The 15,354-nt window shown below is 54.1% G+C and overlaps 1 protein-coding gene across 1 annotated transcript in view; it reads left to right on the top strand.

Moving 5' to 3' along the window:
- The window catches only part of STK24 (serine/threonine kinase 24), an 89,507-nt gene that overhangs the window by 72,196 nt on the left and 1,957 nt on the right, over nucleotides 1-15,354 (top strand). Inside the window, exons 6-10 of the mRNA XM_065901872.1 lie at nucleotides 4,782-4,967; nucleotides 7,243-7,388; nucleotides 9,291-9,420; nucleotides 10,563-10,631; nucleotides 12,125-12,261. Of these exons, the coding sequence (XP_065757944.1) occupies nucleotides 4,782-4,967; nucleotides 7,243-7,388; nucleotides 9,291-9,420; nucleotides 10,563-10,631; nucleotides 12,125-12,261 (668 nt within the window). The remainder of the gene's footprint in view (nucleotides 1-4,781; nucleotides 4,968-7,242; nucleotides 7,389-9,290; nucleotides 9,421-10,562; nucleotides 10,632-12,124; nucleotides 12,262-15,354) is intronic.

Here is a 15,354-nt window from a genome sequence, read left to right as displayed (position 1 = left end):
TGCCCTTCGGCTTGTTAAACTGTTTAGTTTGGGCTTGAAAAGCCTACCAGGACCCCCACCTCCTGGATCTGACTTCACGCCCGCATGCCGGGCCGCGCTCTCTCAGTCGCCCGGACGCAGCGAAGTCTCCATGTGGGCATGGAGCAGAGGCTTCTCTAAGCCAGGATTTCCAGGCAGACAGATAGTTAACTCAGATACTCAGATGTGCCAGACACCACTTCTCTCTGAGTGGAAATCCTCTCAGCCCCTGGCAGCTGCCCCCGCCTCGTGAAACATAGCACACAGGGCGTAGAGTGGCTTTCGCTGGGCCTCGGCTCCACGTGGAGAGCCGTCACGTGGGCGCTGAAGTTGCTGGGGGCCTCTCCGTCAGGGCCGAGGTGGCCCTGGCTCTCTTGCTGTTGAGGGCTGTGACTTCCATAAGCTCACGACCTCAGTAGCTGCTGGCCTAATTGACGGTAGGTTTTCAGCAGAGCTGCCCAGTCTTTGGCGTGTCTGTTGCCCTGTGGCATGGATTTGCCTCCGAGAATCTCTCTTGGTCCTTTTCTTGGAGTCATTTTTAAGCCTCCGTAGGAATTTATGTGTTCAGTTCATTCTATTTTCAGCCAAGGCCCATTTATCATTGGCTTCCCTGGTGGCTCAGATGGTAAAGAATCTGCCTGCAATGCAGGCGACCGGGTTCGATCCCTGGGTGGGGAAGATCCCCTGGAGGAGGGCATGGCAACCCACTCCAGTGTTCTTGCCTGGAGAATCCCATGGACAGAGGAGCCTGGTGGGCTACAGTCCCTGGGGTCACAAAGAGTCAGACACAGCTGAGCGGCTTTCACTTTGATTTGTTTTCACTTTCATTTATCCAGGTTCACAGCTCTAGCTTTAGGCAGGGCTGGGACTAGAGTCCAGGTTTCTTAACTCATCTGATTACACACACCCCTGATGTTTCTCTTTTCTTCCTTTCTGGTAAGTTAGCTGGTCAGTGCCGGCCCCCTGTGACTCAGGATTCAGATTTTACCTTCTCAGCGTTGTTCCTCACTGCCCACCTCACACTTCCTCAAGAACTGTCTGGCCTTCCTGAGACTCCCCCCGCCCCACCTTTCCTCCTGGCCAGGGGGCCTTTCCTCGTGTTTACCGAGGGCAACACTGCGCCATGGAGATCCCGGGACATCGGCAAGCTTGGCTGCCTCTTCCCTGGAGCTGTCTAGGTCAGAATGCTCTTCTGTGGTCAGCAGATGCTGCGGCGTTCTTTTTTAGGCAGATTAGAAGATGCTGTCCCAGACATACGGGAAATGCACGCTTGGTTGGGCCGCGTGAGAAAACACATCCGACCTCTCGCAAACCTTTACCCACCTTACGTTGGACTGTTGTTTAGTCGCTAAGTCGTGTCCGGCTCTTTTTGCAACCCCATGGACCTCAGCCCGCCTGGCTTATGGCAAAAAGCCGATTCTTCTGTTCGCTTGGATCAGACCCAACAACCCTTAGCTGGAACTCAGTGTGAAGAAGTCTGTGAACTGCGGCTCCCAGGCTTGTTGACGCAGGAGGTCTGGGAAGCACAGATAAGGCTCAGGGCGTGAGTGCGGAGCTTTGTCAGAGACCGCCGGTCTGGTCCGCCAGCACTTGTTTGTCCTCAGCAGAGCCTGACAAAGGGCCTCTGCCAGGGACCGCCTCCCGCCCGAGGCCCATCTGGCAGGGCGCTTATGCGCTTTAACGGGCACCTCTGCTCGCCTGAGACACACAGTCGGCTTCTTGCCAGTGCGCATCTCCTCCCTGCATCCTCAGACCGTCCCCGCACTGGTGTCTGCGTTACAGGTAAAGAGCGTGTCGCCCGGGGTCCCTGGGGGAAGCCGGGTGCTCCTGGTGGTTTGGTTTCAGGGCCCTCGTGCTGCTGATTCTCACAAGGGGGAGCAGGTGGAGTGAGGATGGACTGTACCTGCCTCCCCAGCATCTCCATCTCCCTGAGTTAAAAAGTGCATCGACCTTAGTGTTGTCTGCGTGTGTCTAGAACTGGCTTGGTACAGTCACCTCTGGAACCAGTATGTTTGGTCCCTTGTCTTTCACCCCAGCTGAGAATTCTGATCTCAGGTCTTGATCTGAGCCTGGCATTTCCAAGCCATGTTAGCTCAGAGGCCTTATGAACCTTCTTTGTCGTTATCTTTCTCTTTAGGGTGACTTAGGGAAGCTTAGTATAAGATGCCCGCAGGCGCAACCGTGGAGCCGGGGCTTGGGCCGGAGGCCCTTCCATCTTTTCCCCCTTTCGCTGTAGGGGGAAGGCCGTCTGCGGGTGGGCTGGACTGGCGTGGGGACCTTGCCCCTTCTGTGCTCATTCGTTCTGCCCCCGCTGTAGCTGAGCCCAGCGCCGTGCGAGGCCAGCCACTCTTCAGCGAGCAGCGCGGCGCTGGGCGTCAGGGGCTCTGACCGCGAGCCGGTTCGGGGGGCCGACAGGGTGTCGGCGTGATCCGGGAAGGCCGCTCAGACGCGGGCTTCTCAGCCCATCAGAGACGAGGAGGGAGGAGAGGAGAGGAGAGACGTTTGTGCTGGGATTGTCAATCTACTTCCCTGCTAGCAACCCCCATGGAGGCTGAGGGGCCAGCGCTGACGTTCTCCTTGTAAACAACCTTCCCCTTTTTGGTCTCAAAAGCAGCACTTAGTCTGTAATCTGGAAAATACTGGAAAAAATGAGACGAAAGGAAAAACATCTGTAGACCTAGTACCCAAGCACAAGCTAAGTTATTTTAGTGTCCAGTCGCGTCCGAAATAACTGTTTGCAGTCACCATGGTGAAGGCTGAAAACAGGTGATGTGTTGATGGAAAAATAAAGATCAGTGGAAACAGGGTAGGACCGGCCCATCTGCTGGGATGTGTGCAGCCAGCTGGTCCCCTGGGAACGGGACCAACCCTCCAGTCCCGATGGCAGCCCGCGGCCTCCCCTGCTCCGTCCTCAGGGCCGGGAGTTCCCACCTCCTGGCTGGGAGTGATGCATCTTGAAAGCGGGGGGGAAGGATGTGAGGGGAGAAAGCATCCAGCTTTATCCCAGCGCAAGGTGATGGTGGGGCCGGGTGTTGCTACGGACTTGGTCATAGATGGTTTTTATACCTCTCGTGCTACTTAATGTGTGTCTGAATATTGCATCTTATTAAATAGTTCATATTAAATCCATTTTGAGCTGTGTTTTTAACTATGTTATTTGGGATTCTCCATGGTTTTTTTTTCCCCTATCTTCCTTTTTCTATTTTTTTTTTTTTGCTGCCCCGCACACTGTGTGGTATCTTAGTTCCCTAAACAGAGACCGAACCCATGCTCCCTGCAAGGGACCCGTGGATTGTTAACCACTGAAAGTCCCCCTCTTGTGGTTGGTTCTTCATAGAATATTTCCTATACATAAATTTTTAAATGCCACTTAAATTGTATTTTGTCTGCAGAGAGAGAGCCAGGTGACTTTTACTTAACTTGGTATTACTGCAAGGATTTTGAGAGTTGCTCTTCACTAGCTGTGCTCACTTGGGTCCCCCGCACCCCCACTGCTCATCAGTAATGGATAATTCTGTGTTGTTACTTTCAGGAGAATGCTACCCGGAACTAACCACATACGGAAAGAAATATGTTCACAAGTAAATATCTGCAGTTCAGTTGTGATTTTTGATTTAATCTCATTATTGAAAACCACTGTTTGTTTCTCTTAATAGCTGATTTCCCAAATGGTGGTAAAACAGGTCTCTCATACCTCAGTTTTAGTTGCTTTGGAAAATGATTGCCCTCTCCCACATAATTCTTATTTTAAAATGCAGACATATTTTTAAGTCTGATGTCATAAATCCTAGATACCATAATAGACAAACTCAATTGATTCTCTATCCGTGTCATTGGTGAATATTTGATACTTCAGTCACGTTAATGTGCCATAGCAAGATAGTCATTCTTCTAAGGTTTTAGCGTAAGTAATGCTGCTTTTGAATATTTTAGGCATCCCTTACCATTTTCTAAATATAAAATTTATTTAGGATTGATTCCTAGAAATGAAATTAGTTGGTTTTAACAAGTGTGGGTATTTTTGTGACTTTTACTGCATAATGCCGAATTGCTTGCCATTTATTTAAGTGCCAAGCAAGGTTTCCAAGTTAGTCAGCAGGATGTTAGAGGTATGCAGGGGGAGCCTGGGGGCAGGAAGACCACTCCAGAGCCCCCCACAGAAGCCCTAGGTACAGAAGACAGCTCTGAACTAAGCCGGGGGGAGGAGGGATAGGTGGGGACCCCAGGCACCAAGACGCCAAGAGCCACACACCTGGCAGCTGGTTGATTTATGAGGAACCAAAGGGACGTTCCGAGGATTGGGCCCAGGCTCCTGGCCTGGCCGCCTGGGAACAGGGGTCCCATTTCGTCCTGGTGTGGCTTCAAGGGCTGTGCTGGCTTCTAAGCATCGCTGGCTGTGGTGGCTGCAAGTGTGCCGTGGTCCCCTGACACGCCGTCTCCACTGACCTCAGGTTCCCTGACCTGTTGACTCAGGAACTTAAATGAACGGGGAACATCTCGCACCTCCGGCAGCAAAGGGAAGAGGCATAATCATCAGAGCCGGTTTTCACATCGAAGCAGAAGATGTTGTTATTAGATGTCCTCCTCTGTGTTGCCTGTTTTGAAGTTACACCAAAGGCTTTAACAAATTTTTTCAATTAAGAATGAGTATCTTATTCAAGACCTCAGAAGCACATTGAGATTTTTTTTTTCCTCCTAGGAAGTACGTATCTTTGAACTGCCTCCCCTCCAAATGTGTAACTAACTGTGTCTTGCTGTTGCAGGCCGACATCTGGTCCCTGGGCATCACGGCCATCGAGCTGGCCAAGGGGGAGCCGCCGCATTCCGAGCTGCATCCCATGAAGGTTCTATTCCTTATCCCAAAGAACAACCCCCCGACGCTGGAAGGGAACTACAGCAAACCCCTCAAGGAGTTTGTGGAGGCCTGTTTGAACAAGGAGCCGAGCTTTGTGAGTGTCTTGACCTGGGAACGGGCATCTCCACCTACGGGGCCTGATGGGTCTGGATGCATCTTAGTGGCCTGTCTTCCTTCTCTGTTTTCAGCTGTCTTCATGATCTCATTTCTTCTTCTAAAAGGGTATGATTGATTTCTCTGAAGTGCAAATGCTTTTTATTGTTATTTTATCTTTTTAAGACTTCAGAGTCTACTTATCGTCTTTCAGAATTTCTGGTGTCGCCTACTGCATTGAGCTTGAAGACTGTTCTCCTTAATATTCTATGTGGAATCATACATTTTTAATATTTATAGTGGAAGGTTGAGTTAATTTTAGCTGTTGTTGTAACCGCAAAGTCCGGCCTGAGAAACAGTGGCTAAATAAGTCTTTAAAGTAAACGTTTTCAGTTTCTTCTTGGCATGTGTTAGGAAGGAAAAGAGGAATGAGATATAAATGTAGCTCCGCCTTGCTTTCCCCTCTTCCTTCTGACTGTCTCTGCTATTGAGTTGACCCTGGCAGAGGTAACTCCATGGCTTCAGCCTCATTTTCTCTCTGATTAGGATATTTCTTTCAAAGTTGTCTGTGTGTTTGGATGTTGCATGTAGCACCGTGTGTCCTTGTTTGGTTTCTGAATTTTCCAGCAGGGTTAGCCACAGGTCAGGCTGTAACTTCTGAACTCGTGTCCCCCCCGCCCCCCTGCTCCCTACGAAGAACTGTTATCTAAAAATAGGCTTTTGTCGTTCAGCCGCTCAGTCGTGTCCAACTCCTTGTGACCCCATGGACAGCATCACAGTGTGCTTCCCTGTCCTTCACCATCTCCCAGAGTTTGTTCAAACTCATGTCCATTGAGTCGGTGATGCCATCCAAGCATCTCATCCTCTGTCGCCCCCTTCTCCTCCTGCCCTCCATCTTTCCTAGCGTCAGGGTCTTTTTCATTGAGTCGGCTCTTCATATCCGGTGGCCAAAGTATTGGAGCTTCAGCCCTTCCAATGAATATTTAGAGTTGATTTCCTTTGGGATTGACTGGTTTGATCTCCTTGCAGTTCAGTGGTTAGTTTTAATGAGAGCACTACGGGTTTCTAATACCATACTAGGTTTTGGTAGTGGAATTCAGCGAGGAATGCCAACATTTTCTAAGAGCCCCTTGCGGATGCAGAATACGCCACTCATCAGGTGCCATGGGGGTCACTGTTCTTCATGTCTTTGAGCTCTGAACGTCTTACCAGGAGTTTATTCCCAGCCCTAAGAAGATGCCTCCCCATGCCCGTGCATCTCCTCCCATTACAGATACAGGTCTGGTATTGCTTGCCAGCCCAGTGCACACATCTCTAGCCCAAGTGTACCAAGGGGAAGATGAGAGGCTGAGGATCTGGGCTCTTCTGAGGTGCTTGGAGTTTCACACTTGTGTGGACGGGGCCTGAGAAACACCGGAAGGGACCCAGGCTTTTGCCATGGCTTGAGTCGGAGGAGCATGCCTGGCTCTCATTCAGGAAGCTTCGGTGATTCAGTGCAGGCGGGAATGCAGTCTGGCTCCTGTGGTTCGTGCGTTCCTGCTCTCCGCTCCTGTTGGGGCTGCATGGTTTCTCGGGAGGCAGTGCCTTACAGGTGGTTTACCATTCTCAAAGTGAGCAGCTGAGTTCAATGCACACCCACTGGCTGGGGCCGTGCTGAGCCCAGGCCTGGAGGAAGTCCTCAGCCCGATCACGAGGAAAGAGGCAGGCCTGGGAAACCAGTGTTTCTAGCTCGGGAAGGCTGATGACTAAGAGAACTTGGCCTTTCAGCATCCACGAAAAAGCTATCTCCTGGCTCTTTTCTTCCAGATGAATCTAAATGGACATTTATCTTCTCGTTTTTTGGGGGGATGGAGCCAAACAAAAAGAAAGTTAATGAGTTGATATACAGAATACGTTTTCTCTCTTGCCAGCATTAGTGGTGATGGTTGAATGACCTCTGTGAAATTCTCTGTAACTTTTCTGTGTGAATGCATTTTCCTGGGGGAAAGGGCGTCTGCTTTCATTGGACGGTTAGCCCCAGAGTGTTAAGGACTCCAGTAGATACTAGGAACCTGTCCACACTGTGAACAAGATCCCACCCACCAATGCCGAATGACATTCTTTGAATCAATCTTAAAGGAGAAAACTTTGAAATAGGACTCCGTCTGTATATATTAGAATTGGTTGCTGGACATTTTGAGGCAGAAGCCTGTCTTTTGGGATGGAGTCAAGTGGAATGCCAAGAACCTGATCTCATGCTTTTTTCACTTTGGTGTGTCGGTTGGTGCATCTTCCAGAGACCCACCGCTAAGGAGTTACTGAAGCACAAGTTCATAATCCGCAACGCAAAGAAAACATCCTACTTGACCGAGCTCATCGACAGGTACAAGAGGTGGAAGGCTGAGCAGAGCCACGAAGACTCCAGCTCGGAAGACTCAGACACGTGAGTCCGCTCGGCCCGAGTCCTTCGGGGTGTCTGTGACCTGGGGGAGAGGGGAGGTTCCCCCAGCCCCAGGCTGTGTCTAAACCCCAAGCTGTGCGTGACGTGGGCCTATTTGTTCTTGTCTCTTGATTGGGCTGGGTTTGGGGTTTCCTTTTTCTTTAAGATAGAACATCCAGGCAGACGGTGCTTCTGGTGTTAGTCTGGGTCTGTATTTGGGCGTCTTTGAGTCTCTCTTTGTTGCCAGTGGAGTTTCTCTGAGTAAATCTGTAATAGTTGTTCAGTCGCTCAGTCGTGTCCCACTCTGCAGTTCCATGGACTGCAGCACTCCAGGCTTCCCTGTCCTTCACCATCTCCGGGAGTTTGCTCAGATGCATGTCCAGAATCTGTAAAGAGCTGGACCTGGTTTCTTTTTTTTTGAAATACTGGTCAGGTGAAATGACTTTCAACACATCTTTCAGTTCAGTTGCTCAGTCATATCCAACTCTTTGCAGCCCATGGACTGCAGCATGCCAGGCTTCTTAAAAAACACCACCACAAAATGTTTTAAGAAGATGCAAGTGAGGGTATTGGCGATTCTGTGTTGTGTGCTGGTTTGTGCCTGGTGTTGTAAAAGCTCCACCCCAGACATTTCAGACATTTCCTGTAGTCTGGTGTCAGGTTGAGCATCTAAGAGATCTGTTAGCTGAAGAGGTGAACTGGGTCTGGGAGCCGTTTGGGCGCCTAGAGGTGGGGAGAGCTAGACCGGCTGCGCTGATGTGAGCAGAGAAGGGAGCCAGAAAAGGGAGGGTCAGGGGTGGAGGTGCTCCCAGGGGTGGAGGTGCTCCCAGGGGTGGTGGTTCCTCGCCTGCGCCCCTTCACACTGCGGCTAGAAGTGCAAGCTGACCCCCCCGGCCCAGGTCCACATGTCAGGCCACTGGGGGAGACCCAGAGTTTTTTTTCAAGGTCCCCAGGTGATTCCACTGCAAGGTCAGGGGTGAGACCCACAGACTAGGATGTCGCTCAGGTGACTGCGTTGAGCGATGCCGGTGGTCGGTTCGGGGATGAAGAGACGGGCGGTGGAGGGGGTTGGTGATTCTGGACGTTTACGGCTGGGTCTGGGTAACGGTGGGGGATGGCGTCCAGCTTAAGCGGTGTCAGGAGTCAGCTGAGGCACTGGAGACCGGGCCTGTCTGGGGCGGCCAGGGCTCAGGGAGCCGGCTGTGACGTGGGGCGTGTGGGCCTCCAGAAGGATGTGTCCGGTCTAGAGCAGCGGCGAGGTTTGGCCTTGAGGCGAGAGGTATAGGCAGGCCATGCAGGCTTAGAGCGCCGCTCTGTGAGTGGTCACTGGAGCCCTGAGGACGTACCTGCGGGGAAGGGCCGGCGCCCAGGACCAAGCCCTGGGGAGCACCAGCACGACGCAGAGCCGGCGGGCCGCTCGGGTCGGGGGAGGTCTGGGCGCCGGGAGCCCGGGGCTCCGGCGAGGCCGATGAGTGGGAGGGTCCGCTGCCGAGCCCCCCAACAGCATGAAGACAGAGGGGTGGCCCCGTGTCCAGTGGCGCGCGGGGGGCGGGGGCAGGTACCGGGTGGGTTTTGGGGGTGAGTGGAGGCTAAGAGATGGAGGCAGGAGTGGAGGTGACGTGTCCAAGCCCGTGACTGAGCGCTGGGAGGGAGCTGAGTGGGCAGGGCTGCGTGCTCACGTCGGGGTGGATGGAGCCGCTGGTGCAGCCGCTCCGTGGGAAGTGATGGGAGCCATGTGCCCACAGGGTCTCCCTCCTCTGGGAGGTTGAGGGCAGGGTGGGCTTCTGCAGTCCCGGAGGGACTGGATCAGGCATGGAGTGGGGGGCTCCCCCCTTCTCCCCCCTGAAAGTCCCTCCCCACGGAGCTGGTGCCCACTCATGGGCGCACCTGGGTTTCTGTGTTAAGGGAGACGGACACGGACGGCCAGGCTTCCGGAGGCAGCGACTCGGGGGACTGGATCTTCACGATCCGGGAGAAGGATCCAAAGAGTCTGGAGAATGGAGCGCTCCAGCCGTCGGACCTGGAGAGAAACAAGGTATGTCTGCGCGTGCGGAGAGACTAGCCCTCGTCATCAGGACTGGCGGCGTTTCAGAGCCACTTTGGCGTGAAGCCTGCTGTTCTCGTGGGCCTCTCGGTGCCTCTGGGCCGCCTGTGTTGGAATTTTGCTGTCAGGAAGTCGACAGATTAAGGGATTCTGTTCGTCTGACTACCCAGCGAGGCTGCCCGCGGGTCTGGGTGCTGCTGGCCTGGCTCGCAGTGCTGCCGCTGCTCTCTCTGGCCGCGCCATCAGCTCAGCGTTTCTGACACGGTCGTGGGGGGCGGGGAGGGGTGGCTGGGAAATGCCCGAAACGACTTTCCAGCCCTTGATGACACTCTGCCTCTGGTGCATGTTGGCGTTCCTCATCAAGACGCTGCAATTCAGGGAGTGAGTTTTAAGGAATCTTAAATGCATCGCTTTTGGTACTTCCCTGGTGGCTAAGGCGGTAAAGACTCCGCTGCCATGCAGGAGACCCGGGTTCGATCCCTGGGTCGGGAAGACCCCCTGGAGGAGGGCAGGGCAACCCACTCCAGTGTTCTCGCCTGGAGAGTCCTGTGGACAGAGGAGCCTGGCGGGCTGCCGTTGTCCACCGGCTACCGTCGCAGAGAGTCGGACACGACCGAGCGACTGACACTTTGGTACTTAGGTAAAATGTGATTTTCGATGACTTGATTTTGTGCCTGTTCGCATTTATGAAAAGCTGTAGTTTTTTTTTGGGGGGGGGATCATTTTGAAGCACAGAGGCGTAGTTTCTCCTCGGCAGAGTGGACCAGTGGTTGACCCTAGAGTCCCGCTCTGAGAAGCAGGCAGGGGTCATTACGTGTTCAGATGGAGGCTGCAGACGAGCAAAAAGCAGCGCTGGCCTGTGACAGCCCCTTGCAGCAGCCAGCTCTGGCATGAGGGTCTCCAGGCCTTCTCCACGCGTGGCCCGGTGGCGCAGTTTTGGCCCTGCCCGCATCCATGCAGGACGGCGCTCCATGCCTTTCCACGGGGAATGGTATCTGCGATCCCCCGTAGTTGAGTGAAACACGGTGAGGCAGCCCTACGCAGCTACCACTGCGGACGTGTCCCAGAGTCCAGTGAACCCCGGCAAGTGTGGGTGTTAAAACGTTTCTCATTACCTTTTGTTTCCTCCCAAGATGAAAGACATCCCAAAGAGGCCTTTCTCTCAGTGTTTATCTACGATTATTTCTCCGCTCTTTGCAGAGGTAAGACGCCCAGTGGATGGTTGGGGGCCACGCAAGGGGAAGAAGGGGGCAGGCGCTCATGTCTCTGGCAGGGCTGCCCGTGGAATCGGGGAGGTCGGAGCAGCCGGTGCAAGCAGGCAGACAGTGGACTGTGCTCCCGGAGGCCGGCTGGGCCGGGCCCGGCCTTCCAGGAGGGCCTCATGCTCTCCCGGGGCTGTCTTCTGTCCAGCCCGTCGTCCTGGGAGCTGTCGCCGTGGGGCTGCCGGCAGCGTCCACGGGGACTTCGGCAGCCTGGCCCCGGTCCATGTGTGGACCAGGGCGACTTGAGCTTCAGTTGGGCTGCTTTCTGTAGAACCTGGTTGGGTGCATCCTGGCCTCTCTGCTTCTGCCAGACCTGGGTAGGGCAATGTGGAAAGTAGGTGTTTACTCTAAGGGGATACCAGATTGCCTTGGGTCCTCGGGTTTCCCGGGGAGCCCCCAGAATAGGGGCCTCACCCCGCAGGGCCCCTGATTGCGGCCACTGACCCTCTCGGGGGGCCCCACCCCCTGTAGATAGGTGCGTGCATACAGCATTCGGAGGTGTTTCGAGAGTGGGTCTTAGGGTGATCGTTGTTCTTCGTCGGGTTCGTAGCAACTCGGAGACGAGTTGGAAATAGCCCTCTCTGACATTGCCCTGCAGGCTTTCCTGGCTCACGCTGCTTTTAAGGTAATTCCGAGTGAGCCACCCAGCCCCTTCTGTTCGGATGGTGATCAGAGCTCTCCAGGGAGGCTCTAGCAGGGGCTCCTTGGTCCTGGGTGGGAGGGACTACAGGCTTATCCCTGGGCTCTGCTTGGCCTTAAATCCCCCTGTGGGTGCTCCTGGCTGGCAGAGGTGCTGAGGGGACCCCAGCTCCCCAGGATTTAGGGCTGCCACCCGGTTCCATGGGCTTCCTGTTGGCTCAGCTGGTAAAGAATCCGCCTGCAATGCAAGAGACCTGGGTGCGATCCCTGGGTTGGGAAGGTCCCCTGAAGAAGGGAAAGGCTACCCACTCCAGTATTCTGGCCTGGAGAATTCCAGAGACTGTATAGTCCATGGGGTCGCAGAGAGTCAGACACGACTGAGCAGCTTCCACTCACTTTTCACTGGTCCCATGAAGTCGAGTGTTCTGGCAGCACCCCAAGGCCTTAGCCACCTGCCTGCTAACCCCGGGAGCTCCAAGGTCCCAGCCCGCGCTGCAGCTCCGGGAGCAGAGCAGAGCCGAGTGGGCGTGGGACAGCTTTGCTGGTGGCTGAAACAGAAGAAGGGAGCAGAGGGCGTGGAGCTGCACAGAAGAGCTGCACAGAAGCCCCGTCCCCCGGGGAAGGCAGAGACCGGGGCCTGCCCGAAGCTCTCAGCCTTCCGGAGTGGGGGGCTCCGGGCTGAGGCCGCTGGGGCCCTGTGGCCAGAGCAGGCGTGGGCCACACATCGCGTCGCAGATGCTCGTGGTTTCTCATCCTCGGGAGACTCACGCCGGCCCCGCGTCTTGTGTTCGCAGCTGAAGGAGAAGAGCCAGGCGTGTGGAGGCAACCTGGGGTCCATCGAGGAGCTGCGTGGGGCCATCTACCTGGCAGAGGAGGCCTGCCCCGGCATCTCGGACACCATGGTGGCCCAGCTGGTGCAGAGGCTGCAGAGGTGAGCAACGTCCGTGCCCAGTACCCTCGGGCCGGGGCTGGCTGCAGAACCAGGGAAGGGAGGGGGTTCTGCCTTCGAGAAATCGGTTACCGGTGACCCGTGTGCATCTGGACTCTCCAGGCAGGGCCCAGAGCGCTCTGAGGTTGTGGCACTGGTCTCCTAAGCACCGGATGACGTCGGGGGGCTGGGGGGGGGTCTGGGCTTTCCAGATGCAGCCTCGTGTCCAGTCGGAGGGCTGCGGTCCCGAGCCCAGCATCTGTAAGTCCTTGTTTGGGTTTGTGCTTTAAAGCCGGGTCCAGAAACCCCAGAGGTCGGGGCTCAGCGAGAGTGGACACAGCTGTGTTCTTTCTGGGCGGGTGTCTGTATGGGTTCTCGGTTCTGTCTTGCGCCCAGAAGCCCTGTGGTGGTGGCAGGGAGCCCCGTCTGTGGCAGCCTGCTGGGGGCTGGCGTTGGGGGTGTCCTGTCCTTTGCCAGCGGCCCTGGTGGTACGCCTTCCTGAGTGAGGAGGAGATGGGACTGCCCATCTGGCCCCCGCCCACTCCCCCGAGCTTGTTTGTTGGGGAGCCTCCCCATGGAAGGGGTCATAGAAGCACAGACCCTCCTCTCTTTCCTGCAAAATACCGGGCAGGTCATTGCTCTGAGGTTCACCTTCCAGGTGAATTGTCCAGGCTGCCGAGCTCTTCCTAGAGGTTGGCCGGGCCTCTGTGGGGATCAGGAGCGTCTCAGATCTGTCCTGAGACGTCGGCTGGATAGCACGTGAAGTTTGGGGCATGGAGGGTCACTTCTGCCACTTGGAAGTGGTCATGAAGGGGCTGCCCGAGTCCCCCCAGAGGGGGCATCAGAGAAAACCTCATTGCTGACCCTTCAGGTTGGTTCTCCGGAATTCTGGCTTCCTACTGAAAACATTCCAACTTCCTGACCTGCTCTCATGTTCAGGCTGGAGGGAAGACTGTTTACTTGGCCTCCGTCAATTCTGAGGCAGTTGAGGGAATCCAGTATGGTGTTTGGATAACTTTCCCCCTCCCCACTTTTGATGCCAACAGAGTACAGAAATAGAGGAAAACAGAATTAAAAAGTCGCCCATATGCTCCCCCAGACACCGTTCTTCTTCGCCAAGTTGGTGTTTCCACTGTGTGTGTGCGCAATTGCATTTCTAACATAGCTTTGTGAAAATCATTGAACGTTTTATCCTATAGTAATCCAGAGTCGCATAGGCTTTGCCCTATTGAATTAATAACGGTCCATCTTTCTGATTTCTCTGGTACTGCTTCATACTGGCATTTATTTCCCATTAAAAAGATTGTTCAAGTCAAACAGAACCAAACCAGAAACCAGGGTTGGCTTTAGTTTCCTGCATCTGGTGCTTTTCTTAGAACTGATGTTTTCCATGTTGTCCTGACCCGCCTGAGCTTGTTACCAGCGTCGCCTGTGCGTGACTCTGTTTCCCCGCAGCTCCAGGCCCGGAGGGTGTGGCCTCTGTGGCTTTCATCGATCCCTGTGTCTGTTCCCTTTCTTTAGTTGCTGACACAGGTGATCTGTCCTAGTTCTGTTCCATAGAAAGATGGTGTGAGGCACATGTGTGGCTTTAAATTTTTTAGTAGCCACATTAAAAAAAAAAAAGTTTAAAAAAGTGAAACTGGTTTTAATAGTGTACCACTTAACGCACTGCATCTGAAATCTTGTTTCATCATGCGGTCAGCATAGAGGTCTTTCCCCTTGTCGTGGGGCTGCGTCTCAGTAGCAGGAGTGTGTTTCACACTTTACGGCACGTGTCACTGGGAACTCCCTGCATCTCGATGCCTGCATTAGCGTCGAGTGTGACCGTACGTAACACAGGAATAACACGGGTTTAAGTGCCCGCCGTCTGCATTCGGTTAGCATTTTGTTCCCCATCCTCCCCAGTTCTCTCTTGTCCTCCTCCTCCTAATATTTCCTTATTTATTCGACTGTGCTGGGTCTTCGTTCCGGCCGCGGGAGCTTTAGCTGTGGTCTGGGAGCTTCTGGTTGCAGCATGTGCGATCTGGTTCCCTAACCAGGGATGGGACCTCGGCCCCCATGTGTTGGGAGCACGGAGTCTTAACCACTGGACCAGCAGGGAAGTCCCCTTCTTTCCTCCTTTGACGTGGGGCTCTTCCCCAGCCCTTGGATGACCTTGCTCCCGAGGGTCCCTGTCTGGCTCTCTGAGCTGTCTCTGTGTTGTCCCCCATCCAGAGGCCGGCCGTCCACAGCGGCCTGGTCGTGGCTGACGCCTCAGACCCGGTTTCACCCCCTTTGTGTCCCTACAGTTGGGTCACCGAGGAAACAGGGAGGTCCAACGCATTTTGAAAAGCTTCTGTATGTTTAACTTTGAGATGAGGTGTGGGTCATTTTGTGTAGCGTCAGTCCTCCCGTGACTTCAGTTCAGTCACTCCGTTGTGTCCGACTCTTTGCGACCCCATGGACTGCAGCACGCCAGGCTTCCCTGTCCATCACCAACTCCCAGAGTTTACGCAAACTCATGCCCATTGAGTCAGTGATGCCATCCAACCATCTCATCCTCTGTCGTCCCCTACTCTTCCTGCCCTCAATCTTTCCCAGCATCAGGGTCTTTTCCAGTGAGTCAGTTCTTTGCATCAGGTCGCCAGGGTGTTGGGGCTTCAGCTTCAGTCCTTCCAGTGAATATTTAGGACTGATTTCCTTTAGGACTGACTGGTTGGATCTCCTTGCAGTCCAAGTGACTCTCAGGAGTCTCCTCCAACACCACAGTTCAAAAGCATCAATTCTTCAGTGCTCAGCCTTCTTTCTGGTCCAACTCTCACATCCATACATGACTATTGGAAAAACCATAGCCTTGACTAGACAGACCTTTGCTGACAAAGTAATGTGTCTACTTTTTAATATGCTGTCTAGGTTGGTCATAGCTTTCCTTCCAAGGAACAAGCATCTTTTAATTTCATGGCTGCAGTCACCATCTGCAGTGATTTTCTAGTCATTTGTTCCCTGGGCAAGGATCACATGTCCTAAATGCTCTTAAAAGAGGACCTATAATTTGGAATGTTTGCAGCGAGTCCCATTAAACTTATCCTCAGCCATCTCCTGTGGTTGGGTCAGCCC

Source organism: Muntiacus reevesi, chromosome 11 (assembly GCF_963930625.1).
Source record: "Muntiacus reevesi chromosome 11, mMunRee1.1, whole genome shotgun sequence".
Classification (NCBI taxonomy): domain Eukaryota; kingdom Metazoa; phylum Chordata; class Mammalia; order Artiodactyla; family Cervidae; genus Muntiacus; species Muntiacus reevesi.
The sequence above is the reverse complement of the archived record's forward strand: the minus strand, read 5'-3'. Positions and strand labels throughout refer to the sequence as shown.